The sequence below is a fragment of the Typopeltis vanoorti genome, chromosome 26, assembly GCF_054136105.1.
Source record: "Typopeltis vanoorti isolate ZY-2024b chromosome 26, IOZ_Tvanoo_1.0, whole genome shotgun sequence".
Taxonomy (NCBI): domain Eukaryota; kingdom Metazoa; phylum Arthropoda; class Arachnida; order Uropygi; family Thelyphonidae; genus Typopeltis; species Typopeltis vanoorti.
In genome coordinates, this window is record NC_143574.1 from 8461262 (window position 1) to 8481705 (window position 20444).

General features: G+C 35.7%; 1 protein-coding gene across 8 annotated transcripts in view; it reads right to left on the minus strand.

Moving 5' to 3' along the window:
- LOC150092301 (homeotic protein female sterile-like) overlaps positions 1-20444 on the minus strand; it is a 579681-nt gene that overhangs the window by 469333 nt on the left and 89904 nt on the right. For 7 of the 8 annotated variants that reach the window (XM_090415148.1, XM_090415149.1, XM_090415147.1 and 4 more), the window contains exon 5: positions 3901-3969. In XM_090415148.1, the coding sequence (XP_090271274.1) occupies positions 3901-3969 (69 nt within the window). Of the gene's footprint in view, positions 1-3900; positions 4011-20444 lie in introns of all 8 variants that reach the window. The other variant, XM_090415153.1, reaches the window with a different exon arrangement.

Below are 20444 nucleotides of genomic sequence, written 5' to 3' on the forward strand. Positions count from 1 at the left end.
AGGACGATTTTTGTGTTTCTTTCTTTTCTCCATCATTCTGTATCTTTTCATTCATCCAGGATTTACTCAGCCTGCAAAAGGTAATTCAACTATTTCATTTGGTTCTGTTACATTCCCACCATCAGCACTTTTTAAAGTATATCTTCCATAGTTATTCCTCCTTTTACTTGCCATGTAGCGAAATAACTCCTTAGTTTCTTTTGGCCTCATCAGCTAGCTTTCTCTCATAATTAGCTTTGGCCTTCCTTAACGTGCCAGTCACCCTTCTTGCATGCACCTTATATTGCTCATGGGCAATGCTGATCACCTTTTTCTTTATAATTGCTCCACAACCTTTTCTTTGTGGTCAACTCCTGCTTAATGAACAAACAAAGTTTGCACGTGAAGTCATTTCATGACAATGACTTCACATCAACTGCCTTAGTATACCATAATGTAATGCACATATCCTTACGGACATGTATAATGTTATGCATTATGGGAAGTGCCACCACCCAGACTGGTTTCAATCTTTATTGAGGTGTCACCTGGGTAGTGGCCCTTCCCATCATGCATAGCATTATACATGTCCGTAAGGATATGCAAGTTGCATTATAAAGTACTAAGACAATCGATGAAGTCCAGTCGTGAAATGACTTTACGCACAAACTTTGTTTGCTTACACTTGGATAATGGATGAAACCAATGATATAATTTCTTGGCATCTTTAAGTTATGGTATAACTAAGTGAAAAAAACTTTCAACATCTAACTCTAATCCAGAATATTTTAGTAATGAGGTGTGACACCTTTTGACTACTTGTATGTGGAAATATGACTTCTGCATTACTTCAACCTTGGTGTCTTCTGGATCTGGCTCCCACTGATGAGACCTCAATAAAGGTTGAACCCAATCTGGGTAGTGGTCCTTTCCATAATTCATAGCATTATATGTGTCCATAAGGATATGTGCATTGCATTATGGGATACAAAGGCAACTGATGTAAAGTCATTAGTCTATATATTGAAAATTGTGTTTTCAATATTTCACAACTGGGCTACTTGTGAAATGACTGCACTTCTGAATCTGGCTCCCACTGATGAGACCTCAATAAAGGTTGAACCCAATCTGGGTAGTGGTCCTTTCCATAATTCATAGCATTATATGTGTCCATAAGGATATGTGCATTGCATTATGGGATACAAAGGCAACTGATGTAAAGTCATTAGTCTATATATTGAAAATTGTGTTTTCAATATTTCACAACTGGGCTACTTGTGAAATGACTGCACTCACCAACTTTGTTTGCTTACACTTGGATAAGGGATGAAACCAAGAATATAATTTCTTGGTATCTTTAATTTACCCTGCTTAATGAAACTATTCATCCATCTAACTCCTACCTGATTTTTCCTTCTGACTCTAGGTATTTTACATTCAGATAATGCTTTCTTCAAACACCCCTTCACCACCTCCCATGCACCAACAACATCTCTTCCCTCCAAATTCTTATGCCAATGCTCTGCTGAAAGCTGTCTCCTTAGCTTGTCATTATCACCTGTTCTGTAATTCTACATATATACCTTCTTAATAGAAAATTAACATATTATTAAATGGGAGAATTGAAGGACAGCCCAGCAGAGGAAGACCTAGGAAAGAAATGGATTGACAACACTAAAGAAAGCACCCACTTAAACTCCATAACAGAACCTCATAAAAAAGACAGCAGACAGAAAGAAATGACGAAAAATTCGTCTTTGAGGAACTCAACCCGCCATGAGCAGAAGAGAAGAAGAAGAATGGAAAATTCTGCATGTCTAGCAATCTCCGAGCTCAAGACTACATGATTAGTTATGTAGTCAAATTGGTTAGTGTTTAGTTCACTGATGCTATGATCAGATCCAATACTTTTGAACCTCATGTCCAACTGCATTACATGTTGCCTCAGGCATTTATCTCTCGGCAGCTGTATAAATTCCATTTTCTTCCCTGTCTGTGATCATTCCTCCTCCCAATCTATGTCCTTGTAGTTGAAATCCCTCATAACAATTACTCAACCTGTACTCATCATGCTAATTTGCAAGTGCATATCATCTACATTCTCCTATATACCATCCGGATTATAACAGCAGCCAATTACATATTTAGCCTGTTGACCTCTATTTCACACCATATAGCCTCAAATGAACTGCCCTTTGAATCCTTCTTTTAATTCCTCTGCTATCATTAGCAAAACCCCTCCCCGTCCTGTTTCTTCTGTTCTCTCTGAAGACACTATATCCTTTGCAATCGATTCCTATGACCATATGATCCTCAGTCAACCGTGTCTCACTAATAGCTATAACTTGTGTGGCTATATTGTGCTAACCAATGCCAAATACTTGTCAACCTTATTTTGAATACTTCTGGCATTAGTATACATGAACTGCAATACCCGCTTCATCCCTTACACTTTGTGTTACTTAGTCGACTAAAGTTAACCTGAGATGCTACATTTTGCATCATGTGATCACTCTCCCATTTACTAACCTCTAGGTTGCCTGGAACCATGCTCATTTGCATCCTCCCCTAAACATTCTAGCTTCCGACTTTTTTTTTTCAAACTTCCAATGAACTTTCTCAAGACACCTGATACCAAATCCATTTTGATGCAAGCCATTCACCTTTTATAAATCCTCTGTTCCATCAAACTCACTCCACAAATCTCCAAACTCCGCACCATTCCTCCTGCACACTGACTGTTTCGCAATCAGATATATGATGGAAACAGGCTCACAACTTTTACTTTCTCACTCTTCTTTTTTTGTATACCAGCAACTCTTTTGTGTCTTCTTACATACTGTCACCTGCTAAATCATTTATACCAGCCAGAATAAACATCTCTTTCACCTTAACTCTCTGCATCCTTACCATATCACTGACATTCTATATCTTTAACTCCATGAAAATACAATTTTCTCACAATCTCCTCAAGGACTCCTCATATCAATGAATAACTATACAAAATTTGAATCTTATTTTCACACTTTTGCTCTCATGCTCAACTGAACATGAAAGAGCATGTGAGAGATAAGAGTCCAAGAGATCAGAATTTCTTGAATGTGACATGGTTCAGTAAGGAAATTTTTAGCCCAAGCAGTTCAATAGGAAAGGGGGGATTTGAGGTTGCATTCTCTTACATGGGTCTCAGTTCAGATTAATGCAGAACAAAGTCTCTAAGGTGTGTTTTGGGCAGAGATGGTACTTGAAGTCACAGGGTGAGATTCATTAGGAATAATAAGTCCAGTTTGGATGAGTGCAGCAGTGGTGTATATAATTTATATTGCTGTTTAGGTTGCAAATGTTGGTAAAGTGGATATGGATATTTTTGACAGCTGTCAGATAAATAAATTTGTGCTATGGCTTTCTTTTCTTCCATCAACTATGAAAATTTATAGTGTATTTGCCAATGATAAGATAAATTAAATGATCAATGAAAAATATAGATTTCAGCATTAATGCCTCTCCGTTGCTTTCCTCTATTTCCCTTCTCTTACCTTTTGTATCTTCATCAGCTGTTTTTATCATATTCAAGCATCACTCTCTTTATATCATTGAGCCAGTATAAACACTGTGTTTTTGTGTACATTTCCCTATATAGTCTTGTGTAAGTGGCTGATTATACAGAATATTATTCAACAATTTCCAGATTTGAATCCTTAGAACATATATTAGGACACTTGATTTTTTTTCAAATGGTCATTTTTAATACTTAATATTTTTATTAATTTATTGATAGCAATCCAAAACTTATTTTCCACAGTAGGCAATTGTTATGACACATGCTAAAAAATCATAACTAAAACCATTTCAGAAAAAATATTAAATTTATACCATTAACAGATATATATACATATTTAAGGGAAAAAAAAACAAACAAACCTCTCTTGGCATCTCGGCAATTTTTGTAAGAAACAGCTTCTCAAGTGTCTGCGCCATTAAAACAACATCCTAGGAAAACAATTTCAGTAGAGGCTTATTTAAAATATGGCCTATTTCAGAGATAAATTAGAGTAAGTGTATTGCACTAAAAATGTTTACGTGCAGCTAATTAATCAAATATAACATTAATATGAGATATTTGATTAATATCTCATATTAATGAGATAATAATCAAATGTTATATTTATGAAATATAACATTTCATTTATGAGATATTTATGAAATGGTTTTACCAATTTCATAATACTAGCAACAATGACACTTTTGAATGTCATACCTACCATAACTCAGATCATTTTTGGTTATATACTCTCATGAGATGGACTATCATAAAATCTGGTTTAACACAATTATGATTTCATTACTGGTTTCTTAATAACAATTTTCTTTTCAAATCGGTCTATTACTTGTCAAGTGTGATTTAATCAGCTCTTATTTTTCTATCTTCTAGTCTCCTATCTTCAATCTGACCTGTTGGCGCTGAGTGGTTAACATGCCCACTTTCATACCCAACCAATGGGCTACAGGTTCAAATCCTGTTGTGGGCATAGATGTTTGCAATTGCCTTTAGGTGGATGAAGATAAATTTCATTTCTCTGTGAGACAGACACCACAATTTATTGGAAGCCTGAAGTGACTTCAAAAAGTTCATATTTAGTTGAGTATCTAGAACAAGGTTTTAGGATTATGTAAAAATATAAAAAATATTTTTAAAAAATGCAAAAAATAAAAAAAAATTAAAAATACCATAGCCTGCTCTAAATACGGAGGTACCATAGGTTTACAACCTTTCATGAGTGGAAGATGAATAAAAAAATAATAAATAATAATAAAATAAAAATGCCTTTATCTTAGGTCTATCCATGAGTCTATTATAGTTTTGATTTAAGAACCTATTCTGCCAATCTCTCATTCTGTTTAATGGCCATATAACTTTACCTCAGCCATGCTCATATTTTCTAGAATAGTAACTTTTTTTTAACCTTTAATTTTTTTTTTTGTAAATTTAATATCTTGATATCTTGATTAATATGGTTTTGCCATTTGTTCATTGCCCTACTTTTTCTTAGAATTATTTCTAATCAAATTATCAAACTGGCTTAAACATGATTTATTTATTCAAGCAAGCTCCCACATTGCCCTTCCTTATATTCAGAATATGGAAGATGATTTCTGTGGAACAGCAATTATTTAATTCAGACAGTCTCTCTTGACAACTTTTAAGCAAATTCATTCAAAGGATAACAATATCTGTAAAGAGTGGTTTGCCTCTTTACAGGTATTGTTATCTGTAAAGATATCTGATTTCATCATCAGAGCAGGAATGAAAATACTTTTTCATCCCTGCTCTGAGGGATGAAAAACTTGAGTTTTTGGGAGAAAAAACCCTCTACCTCCATATGAGACTGTCTAACTCACCTTTAGTTGAAAGAGACCAGATAAAAGTTCCTCATGTCATTGACAGGAATTGAATCTGGGTCTTTCTGACCAAAGGGCTTCGTCTATACCGACTAAGCTATAGAGGTTCTACAAAGACAGCAGAGAGGAAATGAATATCTGACATATCATTCAGGAAAATTTGGAGAAAACAGCAAGGTTAATAATTGGAAAGACCTGATGGATTTTTCTGGACATTAACATATCATTAATACCATGTTCCAACAGAAAAACGTGCACAAACTCGTGGGGTTTTACATCTTAATTTTATCTTGAACATTTGGAATTAATGCGTTTTGGCTTTTTTTTTTTTTTTTTTTTTTTTTTTTTTGTGGTCAAAGTTACAAAGCTCTTAATATTAAAGGTTAACATAACTTTGGCCAGGATACAAAAAAATAAGAACATCTCAATGACTATGATACTGATGACTAGCATTTGAACCAACAACTTCATGCTGGTTCAATACAAAAGCAAACAGAAGATCTGAGCAGGATAAAATTGAACATCATACTGAAAAGAAATTATAATAAGGAATTTTTTTTTTTTTAATCAAACTTGAGCAGCCAGAAAGGCAGTGAAGTTGTCTGCAAGGACAGAAAAATCAGAACTTCATGACTCAGGAAGTAAAAGGCATGGAAAAAAAGAAAGTGTATCAAAAGTTACTATAAGTAAGTTATCTGTGATAATTAGCTGTATTCTCTCTCTCTTAGAGCATACAGGGGAAAAAATATATATATATAAGAAAGCAAAGTAACATGTACAAGTAGTAAACAAGTCACTGGAAGTGGAAAGTATTTCCCCTCCCCTTGGTTACAAACTAATTATACTTGCAAAGAAATTATATCTTTGTTTGAACCTTCACCCAAGTTAAAAAAACATATGCACATGTATCTTCACCACCAGGCTGGTTGTATATAGAGACTGTTAACTTTATATCATTTGCCTTAATATCCAATAATGCAAAGCACACTGTATAATGCTATGGATTATGGGAATGGTTGATATCCAGAAAGCTATATTGAAGTAATGCAAAAGTCATATTATCCATACACAAGCCACAAAATCATCTTATTATGAAAACAGTCTGGATCAGGGATATACAGCTGTGAAAAGCCTAGCCCTCTGCCCCACCCCCAGTTAAAAAGTAAATTTTACTTGTCAAGAAATTCTTGTTTAAGGTGGATTTACAAAGAGAATTACAACATTAATATGTTATAATTATTTTTGTAAAAGAACGTCTGAAGAACACTAAATCCACCTTTTTATCAAATGGTTTTAAGCATTCTTCATCAAAAAAAGCTTTTAGCAGTTATGGTATCATTATCTCTTCCAATACAGAAAAAATTCTTATCCCTTAGAACACATCAATAGTTTTAAAATCACTGAATATTTTTGTTGCCTTTTGCCCCATCAGAAAAATCTTCACCTTTCTTGCTTCTCCTAAGGACCAGCTTCCACCGCTGGGTTTCCCAGGCAACTACCAGACTCCTTAGTCTTGCAGGTTATCTTATTTTGGACAAACTGGAAAATCTGCTTTCAATCATCTAGAACAGTGGTCGTTATCGATCCCCAGGAGTCGATATAACTTTGTTAGGGGTCGGTAGAAAAATATAAGACATCATTGTATGGGTAATATTTAATTCGGTTAACTTGGATTACCTCCATCCTGAATAACAACGCAATTAAGAGTGAATCGTGGGAACACTGACAAGAATAGGACCTGTAAGATGGAGCAAGGTCACGAAAATGGTTACAGAGGCCAATCAAGTAGGCCAAAATGACGTATTTACCAATAAACGGATGTGGTAGTTCCCGCACGGCCGGCATGGCAGGAGCGACATTGCAACACGTGCACGGTTGCTTATTTACTTATACTTACACATATTCAAACACAGTCTCATTTTTGCACATCGACATACAAGTGAGCTTTAATGTTCTAAAATTCATCAACATACATATTAGGTAATATTAAAATTACGTAATAGTAAAATAGAGGGGATCGATAAAAAGTCTAGAAACTCTTGAAGGGGTCGACGGTCAAATAAGTTCGGCAACCCCTGATCTAGAAGAACACGTCTTATATTAAATACCATGAGCCATAAATAGTCTGGACTTGCTGAGCATGCTATCTGCACTAAACATAGTTTATTGGAACAAGACAAGGGTCCTTCATAAAAATAATTTCCTCATAGACTATCTTGATAAAGAAACTTGTGAGACTTTACTTCACTGTCCTAATTTAAATAGAACTGATGGTGTATGTCTATCCCTTTTGTGGAGAATACAGTAATCCCTCGATTAGTGCGCCTATATACATCTTAAAAATAAATGTTGCAGTTTTTCTATCTATACATTTTTATGACTAACTATTTTAAAAAATCACTTACTAGAATGAAATAATTTAGTTACCTATTTAAAACATTTTACAAAGTTATTTTTAATGGACTACTACACTACTTCCATGTACACTATGTTCCAAAATTTAAAGCCAATATTTATGTTGTCTGCTATAGTATGCCCACAGGTTCGAGACCCTACGATACTTCTGCGTATGTCACAAAAAGGAGAATTCATTCCGATAATAGGATAATCAATCCGTCTTCTGGGACGAGTTGTTTATTATTACTGGTCGGAAAATTAACTTCTCTTTTATGATCATTGTAGTTTTTAAAGTGATAACTATTCTGCTTCTATAACAGTTGGGAAATTTTATCTATAAAGCTCATGATTTCGTGTGTTGGCAGCCGATTCGTACTTTCTTCATTTCCTTCTCCCCTTCAGCATGAATCGACTATTCTTGGCACCAAGACAAGCGAAGCTGTATAAAAGTGTGAGTGTACTATAATTACATAGCGCTTTGATGGTCATATCTCATGCCTCCTTTGCAATGTTATACGAGTGCGTTTTCCTTACTTTTTTTTATTTTAAAGTATTTGCCCAAGCTTTAATCATGAGTAAAAGAATTAGTGAGCAAAAAAGTGGATGTGTGAAAAAGATTCGATGATGAAGAGAGAAGCAGTAAAATTTGCAGAAGAGTAGAAGAGGAAATAGGGCCATACCGTCAGTTGTATGAAAAAAATAAACAAAATGCCCACCAAACTACGTTAGCTCAATTTTTGTTAAGAAGTAGAATAATAAAATTTATATTCTGAATATGTTTTATTGTCCTTCAGCTTCATGGTTTCCCTTTAACTAGGCCTTGAGACATACCTTAATTCTTTTATAAAAAAATTAAGGTTCAAAAAAGAAATTTGAGGAAAGAATTATACTGTTTCCCATAGGTTATTATGTAATATATATATATTCAATTAGTGCATTTTTGATTAATGCACCTGTTTTAAAGAACACATTAGACGCACTAATCGAGGGATTGCTGCAGTGCTTTTTAAATTGGCTACTACACTCATGAGCAGTTGAATTAGAGATACCTTCCTAGTAGCGGGTAGCATTCCCTTTCACTTTGATGACGGCAGCAATGCGGTGTAGCATGGACTCCACAAGGCACCGGAAGCATTGGGGAGCCAAACTGATCCATGACCGCTGCACAACTTCCTACAATGCACGGAGATTGGTCAGAGCAGGGTCCAGGGCACGTATATCTCTCTCGACAGCATCCCAGATGTGTTCAATAGGATTGAGGTCAGGGGATCTCGGGGAGCCTACCAAGCATCCTCATGTCCGTGGAGCGTTCATCCACCCACTTGGCCACAATTCGGGAGGGGTGGGCCAGTGCATTGTCTTGCTGTAGGTGCAAAAATGGGTGCACATGATCTGACAGCAGGTCCCTGTATCATTCACCGGTGAGGGAAGATGGTAGATGTACCAGGGGACCCATTTCATCCCACGTAAACAGTCCCCATATGAGGATACCACCACCACCGGCCTGAACTGTACCCTGCTGGCACGAGGGATCCATCGCTTCATGTGCTTGGTGACGCACTCGTACCCTGCCATTGACATGTACCAATGTGTACCTCGAATCATCAGTCCAGGCAACCTTTTTCCATGTGTCGAGAGTCCAATGGCAGTGTTCCTGCGCCCATGCTAATCATTGTGCCTTGTGATGCGTGGTGAGCAGAGGGACCCTAGTCAGGTGGTGACTCTGTACCCCATAGCAAGGAGATGGTTCTGGATGGTGTGGCTGCTCACATGTCGTTGTCCAGCAATGAATTGGCGAGTAATCCACGGGACTGTGGCCCATCTATCCGCTGTTACCATCCGAGCTAGCGACGCGTCTCCTGTCATTGACACATTGTACACCACAGCAGTTTTCCCTGGCAGTTGTGGTTTTACCCGATTCCATGTACTCACAGTACACTCTTGACACAGTGGCCCATGAAAAGCCCAATGCCTGCACGACTTCGGAGATGGAGTGTCCGATAAGTCTGGCTGCGATCGAATTTGATGAGATCTCGAGTCTTCCCAATTCTGTGCTCAACTATTATCATACAGTCAGTACAAGGTCTGACGACATTTCCATCATGCGCCACTATTCCATTCGCTGAGGCGACCACAGCACCATTTCGCCAACACGGCAGGTATTTCTAATTCATCTGCTCATGAGTGTATAATCTTATCTTATATATCGTAAGTTAGGAAATTATTGACTATATTTATCTTACATTAGCTTTTTTGAATTGTCTGTTATTGTTCAACTGCCATTCTATAATTCTGTATTGATGATGCCTATGACATTTAGGCAATAATTTTACATTGAATAAGTTTTTTTTGGTGAGATTTCCTCCATTTTTATATTTATTTTGATTATGCCAACTCACAGTATTCCATTATTGAAACAAGTCCTTGATTTCCTGGAGGTCTCAGATTATAATGATGATGATAACAATAATAATAATACAGAAACTAATGACTATTCATCATGCATTACATCCATGAAGTGATGTTGACCAGTTGTACCTATCAAGGAGAATAAGTGGACGAGATCTGCTGCAAGTGAGACAGACTGTGGAAGAAGAAGAAATTAGTTTAAGAAGTTACATCCATAATAGCTCTGAGTCAATGCTTCAGGCAATTACATAAGAGGACCTTCTAAAAGCAACAGGAAACAAATCCGATTACAAAAAGGAACAACAAAATTACTGATATGTGCGCTGGAAAAATAAACCCTTGCATGGCCAATTTCTTCAAGATACCGAGGACAAAATTGATGTGAACAAGACGTGGCAATGGATACAATATGGATATACTAAAAACGAAACAGAAGGATTTATTCTAGCAGCTCAAGAACAGGCATTACAAAGTAATGCAATGAAAACAAAAATTTTGATCATCATTAATAACAGCAAATGCATATTATGCGATCAGAAAGATGAGACTGTAGAACATCCAATCAGTGCCTGCAGCAAGATAGCTCAAACTGATTATAAGTACAGCCATGATCAAGTGGCCAAAATAATTCATTTTCATGTATGCAAAAAATATGGCTTTCCCACTTCTGATAACTGGTGGCAGCATAAAATAGAGACAGTATTGGAAAACGAAACAGCAAACTGGGACTTTAGATCAGCATTTGGAACACAATAGACTTGACATCACAATTATTGAACATCGACAGGTTTGGATTATTGATATCGCAGTACCCAGTGATAACAACATTAACAGAGAACTAGAAAAAATTACTAAATATCGAGATCTGGCAATCGAAGTTGGTCGGCTGTGGCTTAAACACACCAAAGTCATCCCAACAGTTATCACTGCACTTAGTGCAACTTCAAAGAGGCTATCCAACTATTTACTCCCTTCTTTTAGGATTATAATTTATTTATTTACATTTATTTACCAACTATTTACAGCAATTCAACATTAAAAAAGTGACCCCATATGAGCTACAAAAGACAGCATTACTTGGACAGTCAATATTTTACGACGCTATCTGACGAACTACAGTTAAATTCTTGGGTAGAATCTGAATTGTTCTGTATCACCAGGCATATTGTTGTTTAAATGATATCTTGTTTTGACTGTGTATCAATTATGTGAATAAAATAATAATACAGAAATTAACAATCAGGCAAAAATATTATGGAATCCCTTGAAAAAATTAGAAATAAGTGATATCGAAGAAAAAAGATATTCTAGATGTCTGGAGTAATAATTCCTTGAAAGACTGGTAAATAAAACAAGAAGTGATAGAAAACTGTAAAAATGTTTGCTGTATGTAATTAGAAGTACATATCAATACATGATGTAGAAAAACCTATGAAAGACCTGACATGCGGAAAGGCATCTGGAATAGATCTGACCAGAAATGCTCAAATATGGAGGTATAAAATACACTATACAGTTCAGAAGGCTCAAGAGGATCAAATTCCAAATAATTGGTGAAGGGCTCCCCTAAATACAAATCTATAAAAATGAACATAAAACTAAATCTATGAATTACAGATGAAATTCCCCACTGAGCGTTCAAGGTAAGATTTATGCAAGCTTACTTGAGAAGAGGTTAAAAAAAATAATAAATAAGATTTAGTTAGTTGAAGATTTGTTCATTTAAATGTTGGATAAATGATCCCTAATAATGAATCTGTCATTTTTACACTGTCAAAATTATCATTTTGAACAGCTTTTCTCTTGGCATCTTGTTATATTCCTTTTTGCCATCTGCAAAACAGAAGTTGTCAGGATGATTTTCACTTGAAAACTGTATTTCAGTTTTATAGATGGCAAAAAGGAATATAACAAGATGCCAAGAGAAAAGCTGTTCAAAATGATAAAAATGACAGATTCATTATTAGGGATCATTTATCCAACATTTAAATGAACAAATCTTCAACTAACTAAATCTTGAACTGGTTAGTGTACCAATTTACTTCTGATACAGCACCATGCAACTGCATCTTTAGTAATCTAACCCTTCAATTATTCAAGTGGCAAGAGCTCTCACACTGTCGTTGGATAATTTAGAGATAGACTTTTTGGACTAAGCAGTTTTCATAAACCCTATTTGGCATAAATCAAGTATAGGAATACCTTGTATAGTGCGGTTAATTGGTTCCAAGAAGCGTACGCACTATGCAAAACCGCATTGTCTATTTATAAAGGTTTTCAATTTAATTTATTTATTACAAAAATTTAGGATAATAAAAATGTTTAAAAATGAAAAATAACTGTTATTTTTATTAACTAAATAACAAATAAAATTTATGAAAAAGATTCATAAATATTTTGAATGGCATCTTTTATGTTAAATTTCTTCCAAAATTCACTCAAAGTCCAAGAATCTTCTTCTGCTGCAGCTTTAATAGCTTGAGCAAAAGTTCGTCTTAAATAGTAAGCCTTGAAAGTGAAGATAAAGACTTGATCAATTGGCTGCAGAATTGATGTTGTGTTTGGAGGTAAAAAATGAATCTTGACATTTTCATCTAAGTCAGTCAATAGAGTTGGATGGCCTGGCGCATTGTCTAATAAAAGCAAAATTTTGAAAGTAATATCATTCTTTTTACAATAGCTTTTAACTTCAGGGCAAAAACAAGTTTTAAACCAGTCTTCGAAAATTGAACGAATCACTCACGCTTTTTTATTCGAATGTCAATGAATAGGTAAACTGTTCTTTGTAAAGCCCTTAAGAACTCTTGGGTTTTCCGCTCTATACACTAACAGTGGCTTCAATTTTAAACACCTGATGCATTACCTCCTAGTAAAAGTGTCGATCGGTCTTTTGACACTTTATACCCAGCTTGTGTTTTTTCCTTCTCTGCTAGAAATGTACGCGATGGCATTCTTTTCCAGAACAAGCCAGTCTCGTCAGCGTTAAAAATTTAATCATCTGTGTAGCCTTCCTTCTCAATAAGCTCCTTCAATTCATTGGGAAATAATTCGGCAGCTTTAGTATCAGCACTTGCGCTTTCACCTTGGATTCTTACGTTATGGAGTCCCATACGATTTTTGAAATTGTAGAACCAGCAGCGACTTGCTATAAAAGTTTCACTGGTTGTACCTCCTTCATTTTCGCTTTCATTTTCTTTTATTTTGTCATATAGACTTGTTGCTTTTGCCTGGATTATCATTTGACTCAAAGGAATCGTTTTCTGATTACAATCTTCAATCCAGATCATTAGAAGGCATTCCATATTTTCCGTTGTAGAAGATCGATTTCTCGTGATCACTTTTGACATATCAGAAGCGGTGCTCATTCCACGTTGTTTAATCTTTTCTTTACTCTGAATAATTGTTCGTACAGATGATTCCATTCATTGAATTCTCACGTGCTATTTTAGTAAACGAAGCACCATTCTCGTGACATTTAATAATTTCAAGTTTCTTCTCTAATGTCAACCACTTGCGTTTTTTTGTAACTCCAACAGTGTCTTCTTTGTTTTGTCTCTTTTCACTCATACTTAAAAAATAAAAAAATATTAAATACTCATATTAACGTAAATAATAAAATGCCAAGGGGAAAGAACGTGTCCATGTGAGAGCCAATCGAATAACTACTGCATAAATGTGGCTCTCGACTGTCACCTGCGGCACCCGGGAGTCGCCGGTCAGTGTTAACAATGTTAGTGTAATAATGATAAGTGTAATAATAAAAACCGCATTAACCCAAAACCTGCATTGTTCAAAAACCGCGCTATACAAGGTATTCCTGTATTTTCATTATCTATTTTTCCTTCAAGAATTTTACTTAGTTTGACTATGGGTATAAAAATTTTCCGGTAACACTCAATAATAATATAAAATCTCATTAACTTTCAAAATAAGCTTCATTTCCATTTTTATAAATTAGTATGATAAGAGCTCTAGTCTAATTGTTGGTTGATCTTATGACAACCAGCACAGAACAGTGAACGTAGACACTGCAGAACTTTATTTCAGGTCATATATCTACAGCTGCTACCTTTGTAAATTAGTTTCTGGACATTTTCTATCATTTGAAAGGAATGTTCGTTTTTTGAAATGGCATGTGCCAGGCAGCTATCACAAGGAATGACAAATGTAACTTGATTGCTTATTAGGATGAGAATTGCTGTTTCAAATGAGTTAAAACAGAATAATTTCAGGGAGTATTTTTTTTCAGGATGTTGAAGAAGCAGTATAATGTAACAAGCATTTATAATGCACAAATCTGTTCATATGAAATAGTATAAATAAGAGAATAAAATCAACAAAACAAAAGATTGTGTAATCTCATAGGGGATTTTTTGATAAGGTGACCATGCTTGGCACTACTGAATAACATTATGTGAATGTAAAAAATACCACCCAGCTGAGTATAATGATTTGTGGTGAAATATCACACATACACACACAACTTCTCTTTCTTTCTCACCAAAATATACACTCACATATGTTGCCCTATGAATGTGTATCATGCTGCTTTCCTGAGATTGTGTAATTTTCTTGATAAGTGTTTAATACAATATCAAATATGAGTCAGCGTCTTGGTTTTAAGAATCAGAACAGTAAATGAAAAAGTATTTGAACAGCTTGAAGAAATAATAAAACATTTTGAAATAAAAGAAAAGAGAACAAGAAACAGGGTTTTATTTCCCGGAAACACGGGATTTTCATTCTGTGTACAGGCAAATTAGCAATGAAAACACGTGCAATTTACAGACAAAAAAAAATAAAAATAAAATAAAATACTGTTGCTGGTGGTGGAGGGTAAATGGCATTTGATGGTAGTAGTGTTGTAGAATAAAGTAGTAGAGTAGACAGTAAGGTGATATAGTGGAGTAGAGTGCCCTCCTGGGATGAGTCCTTGGAATCCTAAAAGACATTACATAATAATAACGAGAAGAACATCCAATATCGTAAAAGCAACGGACCTAATTAGAATTCAATTTGCATACCATCAAAGACGATGCTAGAAAATTTCATCATCATTGTCAAATTCCTGATATATACCCTCAAGGGGTGTACAGGATATGATAGTACTAAATGAAAAATTTACATCATTACTAACTTCCTATCTACAATTTTCCTCCGAATCAGCCTGTTAAATGTCAAGACTCCAATATTATCAGATCTTATATTTCTGTCTTCTAAAGCACTTTTTACTGTATCAATCCACCTATATCTTGGTCTCCCTCCGGGTCTTTTTCCTACAAACTTGGCAGAGAACACTTGTTTTGCTAATCATTCCTCTCCCATTCTGATTAAATGACCATACCACTTGAGATTAGCTCTACTAATGCATTCCTGGATGCTGACAATATCAAGTTCTTTCCAAATATCACCATTTTTAATATGATATTGCGTTGATGCCATCTGTTCACGCACTAATCTTTCTCAGGACTCTCATATCTGTGGTCTCTAGTCTTTGGTCAAGTGTTTTACTTCTAACCCCAGCTCTCAGATACATATGTTAAAATTGGTTTAACCTCCCTACCGCCAATGTGGATGAAATAGTGACATCAAATTGCACTTCTTATCCATGTCATATAATGGGTTTTAGAGCTTTGTATCCAGATTTAGCTCGATGTCTATAGATTTCGTGGTCGGTTGGGGGGGAGGGGGGGTTTCACCACTGTCTTGTATACAGCTGACTTGTATTCAGTTGACTTCTTACCATACCAGCTTTGTTTATTCTGTTGTCTATTTCCATATTTAACTTACCATCTTCACTAAAAATCATGCCTAAATAGCTGAAATGTTTTACTTGTTCAATAAGTTCTCCATTCACAATGCAGTACATATTTCAACAATTTTACCTATTTTCATTGTCTTTCTCTTTTTAATGCTGGCCTTCATACCATATCTATTACAACAGTTCTTCAATTCAGTCAGGGACTCTTGCAAGACAGCAGATTTATTTAGATGTACAACATCATCGGCATAAAGCAAAGAGCCAAGAGGAACATCTCCAATTTTGATATCAGGTTTAATACCACTTTCCTTCATAATGTGATCCATACAGATAATGAATAAGAGAGGGGATAATGTACATCCTTGTCTGACACCAGATTTAACATTAAACAATCTTCCTGTACTTCCTTCAATTCTAACTGCTGACTTACAACTCAAATAAAGACTAAGTATTGCTTGATATAATAAGCAATTATATGACACCATACAACTGTAGCGTTTGGAATAGCTCCTCTCTTGGCACCTTGTCATATGCCTTTTCCAGATCACAAAACTTAAATACAGATCTCTGTTATATTCTCATGATTTCTCAACTATTTGTCGTAAAGTGAAAATCTGATCCTGACAGCCTCTATTTGGCCTGAATCCAGCTTGTTCTTCACCAAGCTTTTCTTCCACAATCCTTCTCAACCGTTTCTCAAGTATACTTGCATAGATCTTGTCAGGAACACTCAGTAGGGAAATACCTCTGTAATTCTCACATGCAGTTTTATTTCCCTTTTTATATATGAGTACTATGAGAGCTCTACTCCAAACATCTGGAATTTGTTCCTCTGTCCAGGCCTTCTGAACTATGCAGTGCAGCCACTGTAAGACTTTTATACTTCCATACTTCAGCATTTCTGGTCGAATACCATATACTCCAGCTGTCTTTTCACATTTCAGGCTTTTCATGGCTTTTTCTACTTCAAGTATGGATATGTATTCCTGACTGCATGCCTGGTCAGTGTTTTTTACCACTGTGCTGTCATCACTGCTTGTTTCATTTAGCAGTTTTTCCAAGTAATCACTCCATACTTCAAGGATATCATTTTCTCCTGTTTTCATGTCACTATTACCATCTCTAATTCCTTTTACAGCACTCTTTCCTCCATTTCTGAGCTTCTTCAACAACCTCTAGAATATCTTGCCACCTTCTTGGTATTTATTTTCTATGTTCTTACCAAAGTCCTCCCATGACTTTTGTTTAGCCGGTTTTACACAGTGTTTAGCTTTCTTACATGTCTCTGTATTCTCTAAGAACACATGCTGACTTATTTGCCAGGAACTTTTGATATGCTTTCTTCTTTTCCTTCACTGCCTCTTTAACTTCCCGTGTCCACCACGGAGTTCTGATTTTTCTATCCTTGCAGGCAACCTCACCACATGCCTCTCTGGCTGAATCAGTGTTTTCTTCAGGGCTTGCCACTGAATCTCCACGGTTTGGTTCCTGCTCTCAAACTCTTTCATTTTTTCTTGAATATTAATATTTGTGTATTTTAGTCTACATTACATTACATTAGCCAGGCATTATCAGCCCCCCCCCCGGACTTTTGGCCTCAAGCAGCACATGTCACCACTGGGCACGGTCCTCTGCGACTGTCCGCCATGTTCTGGTCTCCAGCCCACAGCCTGCAGGTCTTCCTTCTCCTGATCCGCCCATCTCTTTCTCGGTCTCCCTGGCAACCTCCCTGATCGGGGTTGGGCCTCCCACACTTGTCTCACAGTCCTTTCGAGGCCCATACGGTACAGGTGCCCCAGCCATTAAAGACACCAGGCTTGCAGCTCCATCAAGACATCTGCCGAGTTGTATAAAGCATGTATGGCAGCAGTGGACCGCCTCCTCCAGACTCTCGTCTGCCATGACCCCAAAATTTGGTGATTTTAGTCTACAACTGTAGACTAAAATCACCAAACTAAAATCGTGCTTGTTATAGCATCTTGTTCTCGAATACTCTCAGGTGATCGGCTTGTCTCACCGTCAGAGTCCACGCTTCAGCACCGTAGAGGAGAACAGGCCTGATCAAAGTCTTGTATAATCCCACCTTTGAAGTCCAAGACAACAAGCACGATTTTAGTTTGGTGATTTTAGTCTACAGTTCACATCTGAGAGCTGCTCAACTTTTATTCTCTTTAAAACTTTCTTACATGTTCTTCTTTTCAATACAAAATTTTGCAAATTAAAAATGGAAACTTAACTTACATGAAATAAATTTATTAGCTATAAAATTTCCAACTAAGTATTATAGGCATCTCTTGGTATAAGAAAATGGAACACAAAATAAATTACAATAAAAGAATCAATTTCAAAAAGTGCCACTACAGCATCAATAGGACAACAGATGGTCAGTAAATTTGCAAATATTATACACACACACACACACACACAAAAATAAAATAAATAAAAAATAAGATAATAATCAGAAATTTGCTTTGCATAAAAATGATATATTTCCCATAAAAGGGATAATCAAAGGCCATCAGATCCATATAAGTTCGGTTGGTATAGAAAGGCCTCAATGAAGAATTAATATATTTAAAAAAAGGTAGTTGATTATTTTCTCCTCTTCTACAGTAAACACTTTTCTCTTCTCAGGTAAAGCATATTTATTTTTGAAATGAAGAGTTCAAATCTGATGGTGAACCTTTCCATATTGCAAAAATATCCAAATATCTATACCACACTGTAGATTTAAGGAGAAATGTCTTTTTTAAGGTGACAAACAATCTTCAAAATGCTCCATGTAGTATCTGGCAAGAACAGCAGATATAGGACTACCCATAAATTTATTTCACGTAAGTTGAAGTTTCCTTCTTTAATTTTTCAAAGTCTGTTCAGCTTACATACCTATATTTAATTAGCTAATGCTACAAAAATAAAAGAAACATATTTAGTAGGAACAATTGCTCGTGTTGCAAAATTGATTAGAACAAAAAAAAAAAAGTACAGTATTTATTGTACTGCTTTATTTATTAGGAATTAAAGATATTTAAAACTGCAATAGTATTTGTTTTTATTTATTTATTTTTAATGTACAATATAACTTATGAAACTATACAGGTTTCGAGTGTTCTGCCTCTAACCCTATTTTTCCCATGAGGCTTGTCATTTTTATTGTGCAAACCGTAACGTAGTGATCATTAGGATCACATATATTGCATTCTACAAGATATGACAGTACAATCCACTTCTCATCTTAAGTAATAATTTCTTAAGATGTTTATTCTGAGAGATATCAAGAAATATCAAACAATGGCATGATTCTGGGATTGTTCTGGTATCAATATGAAACATTTAGTGCAATTTTTATATGCAACTAGCCACACATGAAAGGTTGTAAATCTACAGTACCTTAGTATTACGGAGGACTAAAGATTTTTCTACTTTTATTAATTTAATTTTTTTGTTGAATTTTTATTTTTTACATAATCTGGAAAATCCTGCTCTAGAGAACAAACATGGCACCTCTTCGAGTAACTTCAGGCTTCCAAGTAGCAGAACAGTAGTCTCAGCATTGGTGATAAAATTCATCTTCCACATAAACACCAATGAAAGCTTCGTGAGTTATATCAGAAATGACTGTGTTATACACTGGTGTCCAAAAACTAAGGCCGAACTATATTTTTAGCTGTATATGAAAAAATTTTCATGACTACTGCCAAATGTCGACATAAATTTATTGCCAGCATACTAATAAATTATATTACAAAAAAGTGTTATAATTTTCATAAAAATAAATGACAACATGTGTTTGGTGAAAGTTATAAATTTCCAAAGGAGTTTGTTAAGAAATTAATGTACAGAAAAATATGCAGAGACATTTCAGTATGGAATATTTCCACTATGAACTGCAATGCAGCTCTCACAATGTTGTACCATGTTTAGCACCAAATGATTCAGGATTTCTTTAGGCAAACTGGCTCCCTCCTCCTTCAGAGCAAAGATAAGGCCTTGTTTGTTTTCTGGAGGGTAATTTCGAGCAGCAATGCATCTCCCCCATTGCATCCCAAACATGTTCTATGGTGCTGAGATCTGGGGAGCATGTTGGCCACTTGATTCGATTAATATCCTCAGTCTCCAGTAGTATTTCCACTGTGCATGTACAATGTAGGGTGGCATTGTCTCTTGTCATTCATAAAAATCAATTCTTCACATACAGTACTATGGGAACAACTGAACATGACGTTGAAGAACTTCGTTGCAATATCGTTTGCCAGTCAGTCCCTTTTTCCAACACTTGTAGCTCGGTGCATCCATTAAATATAATGCCTCCCCACACTATGACCCCAGCACTACCATATCTATCCCTTTCAAGAGCATTCTCACAATGGTAAGCAGTACCCTTCGCGCCAGATCAAGAGTTGTCTAGAATCAGAGGAAAGACTAAAATGACCATCATCTGTAAAAGAGTACATTAGCCCATCGATGTCTTGTCCAACTTTTATGGATATGACACCAC